The sequence below is a fragment of the Phaenicophaeus curvirostris genome, chromosome Z, assembly GCF_032191515.1.
Source record: "Phaenicophaeus curvirostris isolate KB17595 chromosome Z, BPBGC_Pcur_1.0, whole genome shotgun sequence".
NCBI lineage: Eukaryota > Metazoa > Chordata > Aves > Cuculiformes > Cuculidae > Phaenicophaeus > Phaenicophaeus curvirostris.
Genome location: NC_091431.1, coordinates 51932007 through 51953354, shown reverse-complemented (window position 1 = coordinate 51953354; position 21348 = coordinate 51932007). Strand labels below are relative to the sequence as shown.

At 39.3% G+C, this 21348-nt stretch overlaps 1 protein-coding gene across 1 annotated transcript in view; it reads left to right on the top strand.

The window, feature by feature from the left end:
- The window catches only part of HOMER1 (homer scaffold protein 1), an 88235-nt gene extending 67456 nt beyond the window's left edge, over positions 1-20779 (top strand). The window contains exons 7-9 of the mRNA XM_069881218.1: positions 11974-12084; positions 13740-13820; positions 19261-20779. Of these exons, the coding sequence (XP_069737319.1) occupies positions 11974-12084; positions 13740-13820; positions 19261-19449 (381 nt within the window). The 3' untranslated portion in view covers positions 19450-20779. The remainder of the gene's footprint in view (positions 1-11973; positions 12085-13739; positions 13821-19260) is intronic.
- Positions 20780-21348: the final 569 nt, after the last annotated feature.

Here is a 21348-nt window from a genome sequence, read left to right as displayed (position 1 = left end):
TCTGTAAGTTAAAGAAACGGAAACACTGCTGTATATATGTTCCACTTATAACAAACATGAACAGCTTCCTCTCGTTCTTGCACTGAAAGAAAACTGAACATAGTTTTGAGATTGGTACAGACAGTTAGGGATATGCTCCTGCTTCCATACAGGAGGGGCTAGGTCCTATTCCCTTAACAGTAATTATTGCAGGGATCATTTGGTAAACCAGAAATTAATGCTCAATAGGGGATGAAGTGACAGTGTTTGAGACAGGAATAAAACATGGAAGGTTGAAGGCTGCATTGTAAAAACAAGTGTACAATATTTTCATTTCTCTTTTCACATTCAACTCTTTACATACTGTATAATCTATTCAACTTTATCCATATGAATTTGTCATCGTAGCTTAAGACACATTTTTGTGCAAAGTGAAGGCAAGATTTCACAGAATCACAGAATCACAGAATAACCAGGTTGGAAGAGACCCACCGGATCATTGAGTCCAACCGTTCCCATCAAACACTAAACCATATCCCTCAGCACCTTGTCCACCCGTGCCTTAAACACCTCCAGGGAAGGTGACTCAACCACCTCCCTGAGCAGCCTGTTCCAGTGCCCAATGACCCTTTCTGTAAACAATTTTTTCCTAACGTCTAGCCTAAACCTCCCCTGGCGGAGCTTGAGGCCATTCCTTCTTGTCCTGTCCCCTGTCACTTGGAAGAAGAGGCCAGCACCCTCCTCTCTACAACCTCTTTTCAGGTAGTTGTAGAGAGCAATGAGGTCTCCCCTCAGCCTCCTCTTCTCCAGGCTAAACAACCCCAGCTCTCTCAGCCGCTCCTCATAAGGCCTGTTCTCCAGCCCCTTCACCAGCTTTGTTGCTCTTCTCTGGACTCGTTCCAGAGCCTCAACATCCTTCTTATGGTGAGGGGCCCAGAACTGAACACAGGATTCAAGGAGCGGTCTCACCAGTGCCGAGTACAGAGGGAGGATAACCTCCCTGGACCTGCTGGTCACGCCGTTTCTGATACAAGCCAAGATGCCATTGGCCTTCTTGGCCACCTGGGCACACTGCTGGCTCATATTCAGTCGGCTGTCAACCAACACGCCCAGGTCCCTCTCCTCCAGGCAGATTTCTAGACAGACTTCTCCTGGTCTGTAGCTCTGCACAGGGTTGTTGTGCCCCAAGTGCAGGACCCGGCATTTGGCCTTGTTAAACCTCATCCCATTGGACTCTGCCCAGCGGTCCAGCCTGTCCAGATCCCTTTGCAGAGCCTCCCTACCCTCCAGCAGATCGACACTTCCACCCAGCTTAGTGTCACCCGCAAACTTGCTAAGGGTGCACTCGATGCCTTCATCCAGATCATTGATAAAGACATTGAACAGGGCTGGACCCAGCACCGAGCCCTGGGGAGCCCCACTTGTCACTGGCCTCCAGCTGGATTTCACACCATTTCCCACCACTCTCTGGGCCCGGCCATCCAACCAGTTTTCCACCCAGGAGAGTGTGCGCCTGTCCAGGCCAGAGGCTGACAGTTTCTCAAGCAGAACGCTGTGAGAAACTGTGTCAAAGGCTTTGCTGAAGTCCAGGAAGATACATCCACAGCCTTTCCCTCATCCAGCAGCCGAGTCACTTTGTCATAGAAGGCGATCAGGTGAGTTTGGCAAGACCTGCCTTTTGTGAACCCGTGTTGACTGGGCCTGATCACCCGGATCTCTTGCATGTGCTTCATGGTAGCGCTCAAGATCACCTGCTCCATGACTTTCCCTGGCACTGAGGTCAGACTGACAGGCCTGTAGTTTCCTGGGTCCTGCCTGCGACCCTTTTTGTAGATGGGCACAACATCAGCCAGCCTCCAGTCCAGTGAGACTTCCCCAGTCTTCCAGGACTGTTGGAAGATGATGGAAAGGGGTTAGTACGCGTATGGAGGAGAGATGTGTTTGATGAAGTTGTATTGCTCTTGTTAATGTCAGTTAACTTAGAAACAAGGAGATGTACTTAGTTAAGAAAACAAAACCAAACAAAAGCATTGTTTTCTTGCCTGAAGAAAAAAGTATTAAGAATATGCTGACAGGGAGGGAAAGGTCAAATAGCAAACAAGGCAGACATTATAATTTGGTTTTGTATTATAATTTGTATTTTTATATTTTCATATACTCACCTATATGAAATAACATATGGCATATGCAGTTAGCCAGATCCTGTAGATTGTGAAGGACCTTTCAGACCTGGCTGGACCTGTCCAGTTGGAAGCTGTTAATAGTCACAAGAACAAGACTTATATTCATCTGAGGAGGAAGAAATTCAGCTACATGTAACCTGGGAATGCAGAAGAGTAGCAAGAATGCCCTGGAGGCTGAGAAACATGGGGAAATGGCAGGTTGTTGGGGCTGTCCTATACCTAGACTGACTTGCAGGCAAGGACCCTGAAGTTGTAGCCAAACGATCTGGTAGGGAAGAAAGACAGTTTCTGAGGGACTGTAACTGTGTGTGCTGTAGATGGGTGGACAAAATGCATGAAGTGTGACTTGTGCTTATTGTAAAGTGGTTTCAGTTCAAGAAATTGGCAGTTGCTGACAAAACTGCTTTGCTTCAGAAATTTTCCAGTCGGGCATAAGATTGTTATGTATGTTTGTACAAAGGGAGTTTGTCTGTCATCTTCTTTAAAATGCTTTTTTGGAAGGGTGGGAGTTATAACCTGTGCTCAGAGTTTGTGAGTAGGTGACAACAGTAATTGTTGATAAAATTATTTAATGAAATTATTTAAATTACAACCTTTATTAAAATTATTCAGCTGGATTTGACCACCAGATAGGCTTTACAGTGAAGAACTCATTGATAAAACATGGACACTGGGAGGTAGTATTCTTCCTAATAAAATTTATTTATTGCAAAGCTGAGATAATACGGTCATTACGTAAGAAAGAGACGAAAAGTGTCACATAAGAAGAGCAGCTGCATTTGTTGTGGAGAGATCTAACCAGACAAGACAGGCTAAGATCCTGTTTCTTGATGTTACTCTCAATCTTAGTTAAATATTATTTAAAATTTGTTTTTGGATAATACAGTCAGTGAATATAGGAATATTTAGCATGTCACTTTGCTTTTATATGGTACTGCAATTAAAAAAAAGTAGTAACTAGGTCTTCGTAGATGATGACTTTTTATAACCTTTGCCCAGCAAATTTCCTGCAATTATATTGTATTTCTGAGGGAATGCAAAATCTTTTAACATGGGCTCATCTACACTATGTTCTTTTGATCACTGTTTACATACCTTTATTAGATGTTTCTACGATCTGTGGTCTCAGGACTTGTTGATATTTCATGCAGAATATAGGAATTCTCTTTGCCTGTGTCTCTGAGCTTGCCTGTAGGTTATGACAGGGTAGTTAGTTCATCAAGAATACTGTCTTCTCTTGGAATTGCTTTTGTAAAGACATAGATTTGATTAACTCAATAAATTGAACTTTCTAGGTAGAGCTGGCAAATCATGTTATGGAGAAAATAAATGATCTCAATCTATTATCCCTACAGTGTGATACAAGAGCTCTTCTGGAGACTGGTCTTCCAAATTGAAGTAGTGCCCTATTTCAAAAAGAATACACAAGTCAGATGCCTCTGTCACAGGAAAATTGATTTCAAGGAGAGAGAAAAATTTGGAAATTAATTTGTATGTTTAGTTGTAATGCAGTTGTTTTCCATGGAAAAGTTAGCATTTTAAAAATTAGTTTCAGTTATTATTTGCCATGTCTGATTACATATAAGATTTCCTCTTCTACCAGTTCAGCTTTTCATATTAATCTGCACTTATTTGCTCTCTCTGAGGCCTTTATCTTCCTTCTTCCATTTGTTATCTGCTTTAATGCCTAGACTGAGATGAAAGAGAATACAGATTCAGTGTGGCTCAGTGCAAAGTTCTCAATAAATTGAAGTTTTGTGCTCTTTTCTGATATATTATGAGCTTAAGTCAGAAATACCGTACTTCGATATTTTGTCAGACTTTATGTTTTTTGCATGTTTGGTAAATGAGTTTATGGATTTTTCCCTCTCAAATACAAAGAGATAGTAATTCTGAGAAGATGTGATGCCCAGTCAAGGGCTTAACTTGGAGCTGTCATCCTTCTCTAATCTTCTCAGAAGCAACTCAACAACAAGGATTTCCTTTAAACAGTGTTGAGGAGCACTCCTGCACACCTTGCATAGCTTTTTGATGCCAAAAGGGATCCATGAATTTAGAATAGCTCAGTAATGGAAAGAAAACACCTGAGGTGAGCTTCTTTAGACAAATAGAATAGCATTGGTACTAACTTCAATCCTAATACGAGAAAAGGTAAAGGACTCAATGGTGATATGAATTATAGAAAGTAACCCAAAGTTCTGTCTTTGTCATGTTAAAAATGAAAATGGTGATTTTTTTTTTCTTCCATGTTAACTGCTAAAGTAAATCATCCTGTGACACTGGGCAATAGCACAGAGTAATAGCATCAGTGCATAATAATAAGAGCTGCAGTCCTTGAAGATAATTCATCTGCAGTAAAAGAAACCTAAGATAAAAAGAGATGAAGGGAAATGATCAAGCTCTTGGGTATTCCTGAAAGAACAGAGAAATAAAGTCTTGAACTCTAGCTTGTTATTTTACCAGGATTTCCTAGGTAATAAGATAAAATTAGCCTATTATGTTCTGGTTCTTTTATTCAATGAATGAAATAAATATGAGGGCATCTTATGGAGTCATCAAAATCACTGACGAATAATGGACCCTGATTTCACTACTGTTAAAAGAGATTTTAAAGTGGTTTTAAAAAAAAAATGCATGAGCATACAGAAATAAAACCGTGGTCATTTTACTGGGCTATTTCTGTGCTACTTAAAGAAAACAACAATTAATAAAAGCTGTTATTAAAAATCCACGAGAAGTATGGAACACTACATTAGCCACCTGCTTAGATTATGGTTGTTCTAACTGTGAAAGTCGAGTTTTTACAAGGCATGGGAACATAGTCACTTTTATTTCTGGAATTACAATCTTGCCTTAAAAAAGAGTTTTTGTTTCAGAGCAGGCTGTAATTATCTGCCTAAGGTCCATTTCCGTCTTCAAGTGGAACTAGTTTCTAATATAAAGAAATCCAGAGTAATATTTTTAAAATCTGTGACAAACTATTGCAGGGACTGATCGCCTTCTTTGCATTAGGGGATACCAAAGGAAAAGTGCAAGCATTTTACTTCAGGGGAAATGTGTTTTTTTCTCAGATGTGCATTTTTGCTCCTTCATGATCCATTTCAGCTATCATAAGTTACATATTATTTTTTAAATGGTAGATGTTGCCAGTGACGTTAGACTATGAGAGTGTTTCCTGGGACAGGATTTTGGAAAACCAGTATGAACTCTCAGCTCCCTTTCTGCATGTGATTCCTAATACATATAATCTACCTCTAGCCTTTATCAAGAATCAACTCTTGGTTAATAATTGCAGTTTACTAAAAAGACAGTCTTTTTTCAGACAGAGCACATGAATCAAGGAATGTGGCAGACTGAGCAGGACTGGATCAATGGTTGTATTCAATGACCTTAAAGGTATTCTCCAACCTAAACCGTTCTGTGATTCTGTTCCAGAAATCAAAATGTGACTACAGTTTTTTTTTAAAGTACAATGAACTGAAGGCAATCACAGTAGAGTTTGTTCATTCCCATCTTCATCCTTCGAAAAAAACTAAGAAACCTATTAAGATCCATTTATCTGCAAGTTTTAAAAAGTGTTCTTTGTGGAGGTATGCTACAATTTTTTTATGTAGTCAAAGTTTTATAGAATGAAATATACCCTATATTTCCAAAACTCTGCTGGAGAATGAGGAAACTACTGGGTTTAAGTCCTCAGGATTAAAGGATGATGTATCTGTATGGTGTTTGCTGTTGCATATACTTCATGAGCTGGCCAGATAGCTGGGAAAAGTATTTGATAATTAGATTGCAGAGAAAGGGATGTCCCCTAAAGTTAGTATTAATATCATCAGTTGCAAATAATAGTGCATGACTGAAGCTAAAAGCGTTGATTTTAGTAAACTTCTTATGTTTTGAAATATTCCTACTGCAGTTTCATTACTTTCTTCACAAAAGTCAAGCAGATGATGAATTATTCCTCTTTCATCTCTGTAGGAATGAATAACTGGAAAACATTTTGATATTTCCATGGCTTGAGGCATCAGTGCCCACAGAGAAAAATGTGTCCTTTTCAGCGAAATCTTTAATTGTTTTCTCTGTTGAAAAAAGTAATATATTGTTGGTAATGCACAGAACTCCCTCCTGCCCCCAGGTTATCATTTTATTTATGGGTAGATCTTGGAAAACTACAATAATTAATTTGCTGTCAGAAGTGATGTATATGAATAATACTATGGTGTGCTTTTTGTTCTTTCAGCAGCAACATTGGAAAGCAATTTTTCTTGTTTTCTGCATTTTCACGTTTCTTAGCACCAAAAATCTTCCCAGAGTGTTTTATTATTGGAAGTTATACTGGAATTAGTTTATGGCCAGCTTGTTGCATGCTGTCTTGCATCTAACTGTCCATCATCAAGAACTGAGAAGCTTTTGTGTAAATTATGTTCAAACTTTATGCAGTTATTCCTAGTTTTGCTGAGCCATGCAGCATCATTTGTCTTCTTGTTGAAAGTGAAAGGCTCTTTTTTCTTTGTAGGAGAGTTGTCCTGAATTATTAATGGAATAGTATTGTCACAGACACAGTTAAGATCCATTTAGGGATGTAACTCAACCAGCTAAAAATACATAATTAATAGTTAAATCCAGTCTTGCCTATGTGCACTGTAGCCGGGGCTAGTAGACCTTGGATACTGCATTCTATTGTAAACAGAAGAGATAAGAGTGCCTTGAGATAACAACTTAATATTGTCAGGTATACAAAACAGGCTACAGCTACACTGAAAATATGTTATAATCTGCCTTTCTTTGCATTTCTGTAGCAATTGAGGTAATTTCTACATGAAGTTTAGAAGGAGTTTCATGATCTGTTGGCACTGAATTTAATATGTTGAATAAAAACTATTGTTGTTTTAGATCAGAAGTGTACAAATTTGGCTGAAGTGTTTTAGAAAAATTTATCAACCTGCAGCAAACATAGTGCAGATGCATTCAGTCAGTAATTGCCTGGGGAGGATGACCACTCAAAATATTCTGTCGTTCCACTATTTTGCGTTTATCTAACTGAAGTCTTTACTTGTGAAGTAGTTAATATGTGTTGGAATTAACTGCACTCTCCTAACTTGGTTTCTTCGTAATTTCATTTAATCTGTTTTCTTCAAGATATTTGTCAGTCTTCTGAAGCTTTAGGCAGTCGCTGTCCTATGCTCACATCCAGGCTGTTATTCCTTGTGTTCGTGCCTCAAAGCCTCACTCCTCCAGTCTTCCCAGCATCCCAGCATGCTGCAATGAAAACTTCTGCCTGGCATCCTCCTCTATTTATAGACTGTTGACTCTAGATTAGAATTTCCAGAAAATACTAGAAAAGCCTCCGCTGAGAAGGCCTAGGGTCTAACAGAACGAGTTGTCTTGCTGTTTTATTTCAGCTGATGCATTTCTCACTGAAGTATGCAGTTACATGTAATGCCAGCTGTACACTAGAAGCATTAGCTCATTAAATAGTCACTAAAAAGTCCTTTCAGAATTTTTTCCCTGTCTGCCATCCTTACCTGGGTAATAAACACAAAATGAAGAAGCAGAGGCTAAGAACAATACTTCTCTTCTTTTTTAGTCCAAAATACAAAGACACGGTGTTGACTTTTTTTTCAGTGCAGTCTTGCAATAGCACAATAGAAGAACCTTGTTTAATCAGTTATTGTTCAAAGACTGTTCTTTCAGTCTGAATTCTGTACTTTAAACAAGGCTTACTCACAGGTACATTGCTCAGTTTTGCTCTGCAAAGGCTTCAATGATTGATTGAGCCTCGCTCTTTAACATGAAATGCTGAATGAGGACGTGTCCCTGAAAATAGGTGTGGGAGGGTCAGACTAAAGCATTTTATCTTCCTTTTATGTCCGCTTCTATACATAATGCATAAACAGTTATTTTTAATGATTTTTGGACCACTGGTCATGAAAAGAATAAATTTGTTTTGAAACAAGGAAATAGAGCAAGTAAATGCTATCCAGAATTTTGCCTAGAGCTTTATCTTTTGTTACTTCTGTTTTCTGCATATTCTTTATATTGCATCATTTTCCAGTCCATCTTACTCTACAGATTTTTTTGAAGGGTTGCAGTATGATTTTCTTTTTTATAGGTGCATTCAAGAAGATAACATCGTGAAATAATTGACATCTTTTCAGATCACTATAGGAATGGGTATTTAAATAAGATTGCAATTAAATTTACCCCATTTTTAAAAATTGATCTGCTTTTTTCCAACTTACTGATTTTTCAACAAACAGTTAATAAAACAGTTGCACAGTGTATTATTTTCTTGCATAAGCAGTAAGAGATACATGTTTGCACAGAGAAAAGCTGGAGCAGCTTAAGACATCACAGCCCTTTTAGTGCTAGTAATTAATTACCCGTCCGAGAGCACTTGCCTCTTTTGGCAAGGTTTTTGAGAGCAGTGCCTGCAAAATTAGCTGTGTTTGCTTAAGCAGTCTCAATAGGTGTCTTCAGTTAGTATAGACCAGAGTGTAGTGGTGAGCATTCATGTGAGCCATGCAGCTGGCAGGGCTGTTGCGTAAGGTATTTTCGGCCAGTGACAATACACACAGCCAAGAGCAGTAATCTTTCATCTGCTGCAGTTCAATCCACCTGCCTCTTTCAATTCCAAGCATGCATCCTTTCTGTGTGTACCTGCCCAGAGGAAAACCATGCAGAGAACAGTGGGGGTCAAAACACTTCCTTAGTCACAGGATGAGACACCTCTGAATACTCGCTTCTGTGGTACTAGGTGCCAGGAAAGAGCTGTTAGGGGAACTAGGCTTTATTCCATCTCTCCAATTGAGACTCTTACTCTTTGAATAAAAGAGTATCCACTTGGCAAGAGCCAGTGGGTATTGCTGAATTACAAGACAAATTGACCTTATTGGAGGTTACCACAAAAAAATTCCAGTCTTTCACATTGGGTGGAAGAGGGCTGGACCCTGGGTTCTCTTAACAACCCTGGCCCTGGGTTCACAGGGGCTTTCACCTCCAATTCAAGACTCAGCTCAGCAGAAAAGCTTGGAAATGTTTCAGAAGTTAAACATAAGAAGTGGTGAAAGTGAGTGATGAAGTGACATTAACTGTTGCAGCAATACCTAGGAATGATGTACAGCTCTGCATAAACCTGCAATGTCATAAATACATGAACCTGCATCAAACTGTGGCAGCACTGATAGATAGTGAAGGGTTCTTGACGGGGCAAGACCCTGAGCAACCAAATGTGACTTCAGTATTAGCCCTGTTTTGAGTGGGAGGCCTCGACCAGGTGACCACCAGAGTCCACTTCCAACCTAAATGACCCTGTGCCTCAATGATTCTTGCTGTACCTAGATGTTAGTTCAGACATTGTGGAGGTAGAAGTTTATCCTGGTTGTTGTTTTCCAATTCCACTTGTTTGTGTTTGTGTAATTGTAGTGGTGAATACCATAGCAGTCACAACTGGTAGCAGTTGCAAGGTATCTAAATAGATCTATTTTTGTGTAAAAGAAGCAAATTGAAAAAAAATTACCTCACACTTCAGTTGTATTGCTTAGTAGCATATAAGATGGAACAAACTGCTATTACTTTTTGCCATAAGCACTGGTATTTCTTTCGGGACAATTTCAGTAAATAAGATCTTTGGGTTGGGGTTTTGTGTTACCAACCTATATCCTTATCCCTCATTCCCCTTAACCCTTCCAAGAATTTCCTGTAATTTCAGTTCTCTTCATTTATAAAGCTGATATGCAAAAATGTCTAATCATGATTTTCCAGTAGAAGAAACTAGAATCATCAAAGTTGTTGCAGAGGGGGAGTTCATGCCCTTTGATACAGAAGTAAGTTGGTAGAGACTTTGTTTTAATTTTCTTCTGTTTCATCTTGGCTTTCCTTTGACTTCTTTCTGCACTCAGTATTCTACCTTTTAAGCCTATGTATAGTTCATAGTCTGAAATTACTGGCATCACATGGCATCACTACCTAGACTACATTGTTGCTGGAGAGCACTAACCTTGATACCTCGAAATGTTCAAGAAACAAAATCTCCCTGAAGAGTGCCTGCCGTCCGTGTAAGGGCTACTACTCCAAGAAAGTTAAATGGAGACCTAAAGGTTTCATTGTAGAATTGTGTAGCACTTTGTTCAAAGGAGTTTTTGGGCCAGATTTGAGGAAGATATTCATTTTAATATTCAAAGAATCACACAGAATCACTAGGTTGGAAAAGACCCACAGGATCATCGAGTCCAACCATTCCTATAATCACTAAACCATGCCCCTCAGCACCTCATCGACCCATCTTTTAAACACCTCCAGAGATGATGACTCAACCACCTCTCTGGGCAGCCTGTTCCAGTGCCCAATGACCCTTTCTGTGGAAAACCTTTTCCTGATGTCCAGGTTGAACCTCCCCTGGCAGAGCTTGAGGCTATTCCCTCTTGTCCTGCCCCCTGTCACCTAGGAGAAGAGGCCAGCTCCCTCCTCTCCACAACCTCCTTTCAGGTAGTTGTAGAGAGCAATAAGGTCTCCCCTCAGACTCCTCCAGGCTAAACAACCCCAGCTCTCTCAGCCGCTCCTCGTAAGACTTGTTCCCCAGCCCCTTTACCAGCTTCGTTGGCTCTTCTCTGGACTCACTCCAGAGCTTCAACATCCTTCTTGTGGTGAGGGGCCCAGAACTGAACACAGGATTCAAGGAGCGGTCTCACCAGTGCCGAGTACGGAGGAAAAATAACCTCCCTGGACCTGCTGGTCACGCCGTTTCTGATACAAGCCAAGATGCCATTTGCCTTCTTGGCCACCTGGACACACTGCTGGCTCATGTTCAGTCGGCTGTCAACCAACACACCCAGGTCCTTCTCCTCCAGGCAGCTTTCTAGGCAGACTTCTCCTAGTCTGTAGCACTGCATTTTACATGTATTTTAACAGTTTGTTATTTAAAAAGAGGTTTTAATGAACACATCCACACAGATATGCAGTGTGAGAGTTCTCTAATATTTTTGGTCTGTGATTTGAGAGATATAAGAGCTAAGACTTTTCTGCATAGACCCTAGTTGTATGGATATTATTTTGTTGGTTCAGGAGCTATTTTTTGTCAACTGTTTATCTGTGAGTGGCAGGATATTAAAATCTCTTCAATTGAAAAATAAAATAAAAAGGACATTCCACTGTCAGATATCTTAACTTATCCAAGGGCAGATGGAGGGTGTTTGTTTTCTGCTAATAAAGAGGAACTGTGCAAATCCGAATTGTGCCATTAGCTGTTGGCTTTGTGACTGAGAGATGAGATGTGAATCTACAGGAAGTAAGAAGTTGGCAGCTGTGCATTGGTGGCTGAGTGTCTACTAATATTTTGTTGATGCCTAGTCAAAAATTGAGGCTGTGAAATGTTAATTGGCTTGCTAGGAAGTGGGTGAGCTTTGTGGCTTAGTTGATGAAGATGGTGCAACATTAAAAAGTGTCAGATGGAGAGGTTAGTTAGACAGCCAGATCTGTGCTTAATTGTCTGGCCATTACTGTTTCTGAAATGGCAATTCAGCTTCTTTCATAAAATTTTCAATAATTAGTAAGTATAAAGTTTAATTAATGTTCTTTTCAGCCTGCAACATACTAAATTTATTGTTTCCAAGAAGTCATAGCAACCATTTTACGCTAAACTATTCAGAAAGGAATTTTTTGTTAACTTCGGAAGAACACCTTCACCGTTTTAATTGGTGTAAGTCACCCTTAGCTACAGGTGTATTTCAAATGCAGCGATTGATGCAAAGAACTAATAGTACCTTGAATTTGTTGAAATTAATTCTGTATGTGTTCCTTCTACTTATTTCAACAGGTGACTGAGCTAGAGTGTGTGAGCAGTCAAGCCAATGCAGTCCACACACATAAAACAGAATTAAACCAGACAATACAGGAGTTAGAGTCTACGCTGAAGAAAAAAGAAGAGGTATTTGCTAAAATTTATTCTGGGCTTTTTTATTATGTCATTTCTGAAAGCTTTCAATTTTAAGCTTTTGATGGCTGGTAATACTTTATTATTTCCTATAGATGTTAGGAAGTAAAGATGTTTTCAGCTTCTTTGAAATTATTACTATTTTTCCATGTATGTAATTACATCAGTCCAATATAGAGCTGGGTATCTGAACAACAACAAAAAATGTTGTTTTCCTCTTTGCTTTTACCAAGTATGTCTGCAAAAGTAAGTCGTAAGAGGTTTCCACAGATCATTCATCTCACTGATGCAGTTCTAATTTACTTAGAAAGGAAGCTGTTGTAAGCATGCTTTTGTTTTTCTGGAGAGGAGGGTTTGGAACAAGTGATAGAGCAATGCCTTTTCAGACCAATCTGTTTTTCAGGCTGTGTTAATATAGCTGACTTCTATGATCTGTAAGATCAACTCTTTTCTTAAACATATGCCAAGCCCCTGGCCTGAAACTTGATGATATTTATCGTGCCGTCTGTCTTGGTCTGGACCTGCAGCAGGAAAATAAACGGAATTGGAGCAATACCAGAATTAGCATGGGTTCTAGAGGAAAGCAGATTTGTACTGCAGAATGATCAAGAAGTGCTTTTATGGATGGGAAAAAGGAGGTAGAAGGACCTGTGTATGAAGGATTATTTGCCGTTTTTAAAACCAGATCCCTTGAACCCTCCGTGAAAGATGCAGTGGGCACTGGTGCCTGTGTTTGGAGAGGCAGCGTGTCTTGCAGGGTCTTACCTCCAGCAGGGCAGTTGTTACATGTTTCCAAGAAGGGTGCAGGGGAAGCATGGTAGTTACAGAATATCCTCCCAAAATGGAACAAAGCCTTTTCCAAACTCCTTGGTACCTAAGAGATTAGCCCATGGTAATGTTTCCCAATTTGGTGCCCATTCAACTTTGAATTATGCTAAATTGTTGGCTGCAAAAAGGTCTTTCCAAAAGAAATTCTGGGAGGTGAATATGCCCTTCTAGGGAAAAGTACTTAAGAGTTTTGATAGTTTTTTATTTCATTAACTGTTTCTATTGTCTCCTGAAAGAAAGCTAAGAAAAGGCTTCTCTTCCACTCATTATTTTGTCTTTATTTGTTATTTTTTATACCTTATTACTTTCTTCTTGCTAAATTAAAGACACTGTTTCTTTTAGAATTTCTTTTTACAGAAATCAATGGTCAAAGCAGGCAATTTTTTGATGCTCAGCCCTGCTGGTAGTCACGTAACAAGCACTTCACGGATTAAAATTGTTTTTTTTCTTTTGAAAAAATGAAGAGGGATAAATTCTAATAGAACTAAAAGTATAAAATTGTTTTTGCAGTTACAAGGACCCCTAATTTTCCAGGAAAAGAATTATTTCACATCTTTTATGTGAGAGATGAAAACTTGGACTTCTATACAAAAGAAAATGCTTATCTAAATTGCTTCACAATGGAATTGCTGTTTTGGGATTTTGACTCAGGATTATTGAGAGCAGGCCTTAAACTTCTTGTGTATTATGGTCAATAGCCAACTACTACTACTACTGGTATTATTGCAATGGTTTTCTCAGGAAAAGAAGAGGAAGCCAGCTTGCCTGCATTGAGACCAAGCCAGGTAACGTTGCCAGCAAGGTTCTTTTTTCTCCCTTAGGAAATAGAAGGATTGAAACAAGAAATTGAAAATGCCAGAGAGCTCCAGGCACAGAGGGATTCTCTGACCCAAAAGTTACAGGTGAGCTATGGTGCATCATCTTAATTTAGAGAGAAGGGAAAAAGTGATCATCAAGCAAGAAGTTCACATCAGCAACTAGTGCTATATAAACTGGAGGTGCCAGATAAAGATCTAAGTTAGGCTGCATTGCAAAGCAGTGAGTTGGGATGATCTTTAAGGATTTGTATCAGAATTTCCACCTTGTGTAAGCTGCAGTTTTTACTTGAGGGAACAGACCCAAATTTAATTTACAGTTCCATAGGTTACTCTCAAGCTAGCGGATGTCCTTCATTGATACATATCTTGGGCAGTTCTGTCCTCATTTTCACTGCAGTGTCTTCCCACAGGTCTTGTGTGCACCTGAAACAGTCAGGCTATGTGTCGTCAGATTGTGATGAGTTTGTATTCAGCTTTTAAACGTGCTCTGAGAAAGTGAAGGTTAAAGTGTTTGTGTGTAGTACAAACTTTAAAACCACACTTTGACATTGTCTTTTATTTCTTTAGAATCATTATGTTTCTGTTGTTGTTTTCTGGGTTCTTTCTTTACTGCACTTAAAGTCAAATACTTCAGCCTACCAGAATCAGTGTACCCTCAGTATGCTCTCCCTTGCTATATCTGAGCTCCTGATTATCTGTCACTGGGCTGACTGGCAAGCATATACTCTCCTACCTTGTGAAATCTGCATTTGGAATGAGGCTAGCCCAAAGCTTAGGTGGGCTAAGCTCTGAGTTCAAACTTCAGAGCTTTAATAAGACTGGCAGCTGAGGCATTAAATAGCTCCTAATCTGAAGTGCTGAAGGGTAACCCTCATTGTTCTGGGGCTTGACCTAAATCATGCTGAAAGCAAGCCCCATCAGACTAGCCACAGCTTAAAAATCGTTAAGCAGGTATTGTTTGAAATGCATTTCATGAAGTGGAACTTCCTTGACTCTCATTTTAACCTACAGAATAAACCACATGAGAGCAAAATGAGTTGAGTGGTTTTCCCCCATTCTTAAATCAAAGTATTTGGAAAAATTATGCTATTACTTTAAAAATTGTTTTGAATACACCTGAACTTGCCTGTCCCATTCTTCCAAAAAATGGTTGCTGGCTTAGGGTAAAAATAATGGGAGTTTTCAGCTGAAAAGGCACTCATCTGAGATACTTAAATGGAAGCGTATAATGGAAGTTGGAAACAGTTCTAGCAGTAGCACATGATCATTTCAGTATAAAATTATATTAAAAGTAATAGTGAGCCAGGCATCGGCTATCTTTAGCAAACAAAATTATGAGAGACTAGTAAGAGATAAAAGATTAGAAAATGATAAGTTTTTATTAAATTCTGTACTTTATAAAGTGAGTATTTATATCTTTAGTAATCAAATGGATATGTTGTGCATGTATATCCCTACATCACAGGTGATCAGTTTCTGCAAATATTTCTGTAAGTTTTATTCAAGTAATTTTAAAGCTCGCGTGAGATTACATTAAAAGTTGTCTTACTTAAGGTTAAAGCTTAGTAGTGACCTGATGCAGTGCATCTAAAAGATCTTGAGTCTTTGCTTTGCTATAATTGTCCTGCTTTGTTTATACTGGTCTCCTCTGAGCCTCTTCACCCTCCATCTGTGACATCAGTGAAGCGGTGTTTTCTTCTGTAGCTCCAGACTAACCATCTCACATCTCACATCTGTTCACTGGTTGACTCATCATCTGTTTTCCGGGTGAAAACCCCTTTCCCAGGGTCTGTATCTGGTCATCTCACTCTTTTTTCTTCTGCTTTGGTTTTTCCCTCTTATGCTTGCAAATGTCTTGTTACATAATATGCTCAGAACTGTTTTGGCATGTAGCCTGTACGAAAAATGCTGTACAATGAATTTACTGTATCAAGGAGTACTGCATTTCTGACACACTCATATCAGGGATTGAATTAGAAATCCATCACTGGCAAATTCCACTGATATCACTGCAGTGGGTAAGTATCAGGGACCTTGTTACTTTATAGTTTCATTAGCAATGTAGAGAAGACGTATCAATGACTCATGATCAGTGTGACTCTCACAGTAAGTCAGGATATCTTCATTACTATGGCTTATTCCTAAATATAGATGTTGTGTATGGTCTGAATATTTTATTCAGATCTTTGCACCAAATTTGATGAAAGATTATTACATTGCAAACAACAAAGACAAAAGAAAACAATGTATGAGAAATTATTTTGTCCACTGTTGAGAAGAGCTTGAAGAAACAGTGTAAAATACAAATTGCAAAGGCCATGAATGTATCCGAAGAGTCATTTTATTGTTAGATGAGATTAACTGCAAATAAAATGAAATGACACAACTAGAGGGCCAGATTGTTACATGGACACATGCCCCCTACATCCAATCATGAAGCAACAGTTTTGAGGTAAAGGTAAACTGATTTGTAATAGGAAACTGCATATGTGCTGGACCTGAATTTGTAATGCAGTACTATTGCAAAAATAATTAATACCAATCTAGGGTAAATATTTGTAAGGATCAAATGTAAAATTCAGGAAGTAGCATTTTCCAGAAATTGCAGAAAAACAGCTCCTGGCATATTTCAGTTAGTTCTAGTTCTTTAAGTATATTAAGCATAAGTTATGGAAAATAAAACAGGAGGAAGTGTGGGAGAAAGTGTATGTGAGGAAATGTTTGGGAAGATAACTATATGGATTGGGAAAGTGATGTCAAGAATGGAATACAAATAAAATATGCAAACTGGTACTTCAAACGAAAGAAGGCAGCTGCTCTGATTTGAAGATTTACAGGGCAAGGACTAGCAGTGGAGGGTTAACCTTTTGCTGGATGCAGATGGAATTTTCTACGTGTAACATCAAGCTTTCAGCTTTAGCTGGGTGCTCCCACCCTAACAGCTCATAGCACAACAATTTTGCAGTTTAAGGGCATCCGAGGAGGGCCTGAAAGATGACCTACAGTGCTAGATACAGGCCAGTGGGATGCTCTTCACACTCAGATATCATGAAATAAAATCATGCACGAATCAATGGATTTGTTCCAGAGCAGTCCCTTTCATTGGTGGCTTGCCTGCTATAGAAAGTAATTATCACTGTGGCAAGAGTAGCAATAAGGACACTTCTGAGAGCACATGCATTTGGTGAGTAGAAGGGGAACAGCAACAGGAGAAGTAGGACATGTGAGCAAATGTGTAAAAACAACGGTCAGTTTTGTGTGATCTAAAGAAAAGACTGTATCATTCCTGCAGAGGACTTGGCCTCAGAGGGTCTAGAACCTGTGCAGTCACTACACCAGTTAGTACTCATCAGTACTCTGTTTGGAGGGAAGGAGTAGGCTTAATGAAGGAGAGCCCTCAGAAGGTGTGGGTGGCTTATAATCAGTTAGCTTTTTTGTTTATAGCAGCAGGGGAATAGCAAGTCACTACATAAGCAAGTATGTGTTTTAATTTACATTGTTGCCACAAATACTTTTTCCAGTTAGCTTCCTTTAGTGCTTTGGCAACCATATCATTCGGTGTTACACAAATTAGAATCATAGAATCATAGAATAGTTTGGGTTGGAAGGAACCTTAAAGATCATCTAGTTCCAAACCCCTGCCATGGGCAGGGACATTCCACTAGATCAGGTTACCCAAGGCCCCATCCAACCTGGTCTTAAAAACCTCCAGGGATGGAGCAAATTAAACTAATTCTTCTCTTGGTCCTGGCAGCAGGGCATAATTCCTGCTTTCAGCTGTGCTGTTCAAGACGCATGTCTATAACTCTGTAATTTTTAACTTACCCATTTACAAATAAGATATAAGGCAGGTTTTCCAGTTCAACTTGGACATAACCTTTGGCTCCACAAGCAGCCACAATTACGAGGAGGTCAGGTTCCTGAGGCGCTGCCTTCTTCACCTGCGTGCACCACTGCTGGGTGTCCCAGAACTCTCCCTCAGTGCAGAGACTGGGAGCCAAAACTGGGCACTGGGCACGCACTGGGCACATCACACCATCCCTCCTCTGACTGGGGATGCAGCGGCTGATTGATGCTGCCACCAGTCCCCTCATGGGTGCAAAAGTGTCCTGGGCCACGGACTTTGGCTTGGGGCTGTCATTTTATACCTTAGACTTGACTGCCCAAATAAACATCCTGTATGAGTTAGGTTGTTTCTTGTGGTCAGCTCAGATCTCTCCAAAGTAAACATGAATATATTTGTTAGCTTTGAGGGAGACCAGAGAGTCATAACAAAACCAGTGGGAGAGTAGGAGGGCAGAAAGGGGGATCGCTCATGCTGGGAGTAGAGACTGCAGCCAAATCTCTTTCCCTGTGGCTGTGTGACACACAGGTTGCTGTCAAATCTCAGGCCCATTGAAGCTTTGTGACACAAAGCTGCTGTAAAGGGCAGCAATGTTGAAAAAATGAAAATATATGTAAATATGAATTTACTATGGACTTTTCTAGAGAATGGCCATGAAGGCTGTATGGTGCACTAAATACACTGTCCCTATGCTGCCTTGGAAAGTTTTTTGTAACTGAAATTATGAAATCTACCATGAATTTATGAAACATGCAATGAATGGGACATATACCAATATGCTATCCCACACCCATAGTTAATTTGATAGAAGAAAGGGCACCTGGTGTGTATGAGGCTGAGCAGCCATGTGAGCACCCTCCCCTGCCAGGCACAAGCCGGGGGCAGGCACCTTCTCTCCCTTGTGAATGAGATCTCAGCTTGCTCAGGGTGAGGTCCCCTCAGCTGTGTGTAACATGCTGCTGCTTCATCTTTCCCCCTGCCATATGGGAGCAGCTTGTCTGTGGAGCATGAATCGCTCGCGTGCTTCCCCTACTACTACAGATGTGCCACTGTGGGACTTGCGTGTGGGTGCTCCAGGGCACCCTGCCAGGCTAGACATCCAGCTGGCACGTGATGGTTTAACATCCTTACAGTTCGTGTCACTTTGACATCAGTCTTGCTAGTTCATTTCCCTCTTAATTTTCAGGGTGAAAAGGCCTGTAATGTGGGACAGGGGTAAAGTAGCACTCCTCCATCCATAAAGCAGTGTTCTGGATGTGCTTCTGTAGGAGACCTTTAATGGGGTCTGTGTCCTTGAGCAATTCATACAGTCTACATCAGGGAATACTCAAACTTCAGTAAGCCTTTGAGAAGATGTTTCCAGTAGATGGAACATTTCCGAATGATAGAAGCAATAACTCACCTGAATAAGTACATCACATTGGTTGTTCACTGACTAAATTTTATCTTTCTTAAAAAGTATCTGTCCTTCAGCTGAATTACTGAAAGATGGAGGAAATGGTAGTAAATATGCAACCGTAGTAACAATTTGAATTCTGGGTTTGGCTTAATAGAAACTGCAAAGGGTCACGAATTGTTTTTAAAACCAGTTGACCAAAATAGCTCTCGCATACCAGCAGGAGGCTAGACTGCTCTCTGTTTGCAGACAACACATTAACATGTTATGTGTTTTCTCTGAAGGAAGTAGAAATTCGAAACAAAGACCTGGAAGGCCAGCTGTCTGATCTAGAGCAACGTCTGGAGAAAAGTCAGAATGAGCAAGAAGCTTTTCGCAATAACTTGAAGACGCTTTTAGAAATTCTTGATGGAAAAATATTTGAACTAACTGAGTTACGAGATAACTTGGCCAAGCTAATAGAATGCAGCTAAAGAAATGGGATTTCAGTGCCAATCAGCTTAAAGATGCACTGTCTCTCTTCATAGGACTGTGTTGGGCTCTGCATCCAAGTTGCACAAAATTAGAAAATGCTCCTCTGAGAGGGCTTATTTTAAATTTGAGTCGTATTTCAATGTACAATTTAGAAGTCAGCTTGTAGCTTGAAGAAAAAAAACAAACAAAAAAACTTGAATTACAAATTACCTCCTTGTACATTATTGGCCATAGATAACTTGAAAGAAACTAACAGTAATTGAATGCAATCCTTTTCTAATTATCAGTGATAGAAGAATTAGCAGTGTCCCAGGTCACATTCCCTTTTTGTGATAGACACAATATAGGTTATCTGCTGTTTTATTTATTGAATATATTTAATTGCTGTATTTTGTGCAAGAACTTAGTGATGACAGCCCTTTATTTTGTTGTTCTTAATAATTTCTCAGGATACTTTGCACTGTAGAAAAGCAGTGCCGTTACCAGTTTATTCTTGCCAGGACTGAGAGAGAGTTTGCATCTTTAATTGAAAAAAGTTACTATAACTGCTTGTATAAAGTTCTTCCTTTTGGGGATCTTTCGCTTCATTGGTTGGTTGTTTTTTGGGTTTTTTTAATATATATATATATATACTGGAAGATACCGTATTTCTTTATGGAGCTTACTCTGGTGTTCTACAGTATTGTCCAATGTAAGGTTTACTTTTTCATATGAATTCCATGTAATTACAGTGAGATACTATCTTCCACTTAACTCTGTTTTGAGGCCAACCATTGATGGAAGGTGAGTCCCCCAAGGGGAAAAAAAAAAAAGGCAAAAAAGCCTGGGGGATTTGAAATGTAAAATTTGACATGCACACATAACAACGAATAGCCAGTCATTTGTTTCTGGCCTTGATACATATATCTGATGTGTATGTTCAATTAACCGTTAACCTGTTCTGCAGGAGACTTTTCAGAATGTTACATGAATTTCAGGTTTTACGAGTAATGGCTTATGGGGAGCACTGTTTTATCACAGATTGCTTTAATGGCATACAGCTATCACAAGGGATTACCGCACAGTGAACTTGTCTGGCTAAGAAAGCTATTTCTAGAAGTTTTGTTGTCAGAACAAATTGAAATGGAGACATGTTTACTCTTTTATGGGTCTTCATATCACATCTTTATTGAAACTACACCAGGCAATATTCTGAGCTGTTAACTAAATGCTAAAAAACAGGAAATTTAATTCAATTATCCTCAATGATCAGGTTTTAAAGTTGTTTTGATGTAATTTTAACGGACTTTTGGCAAACACATTTCTTTATATAATATATTTATTTAAAAACACCCAACCTTTTTGAAAGGTAAGCCAAGTGTCATGTGTCTTGCATCAAACTACATTCTTGCCATAATTTGCTTGTAGTGTTGAAGAGAGCTTTTTTAAAATGTATGAATGAGTGTCAGACTTCAGAGTCAAAAGATGCACGGACCTGTGTTTGCTCCCCAGATTGATTTGAATGTTAAACATAAAATCTAGCTGCTTATTAAATTTGTACAATGCAATTTTCTCCACTTAGAGACTGCTATTCAAAACTAGAAAAGATAAGCTTGTTTTTGTGTGTGTACTGTGTGTATATACCATATAATACACACAGGTTCTCATTTGTATTAGAAATACATGCTTTATTTCTAAATACCTTTTTTTTCCTTTACCAGTGATTTATCAGGTCTCCCCTGACTAGTCAGGAAAATGGTTTAGGTCAAATGCTAAACTGTCATGTATTATATAGTATGTAATGTACACAATGTTTACGTTTTCTCCATATTTTTAGGGTATTTTCTCACTTATTTTATTTATTAAAGGGGTGGGGGGAGCTTGGTTCAGCGTGATACTGTTTGAAAACTTTGTGGTGA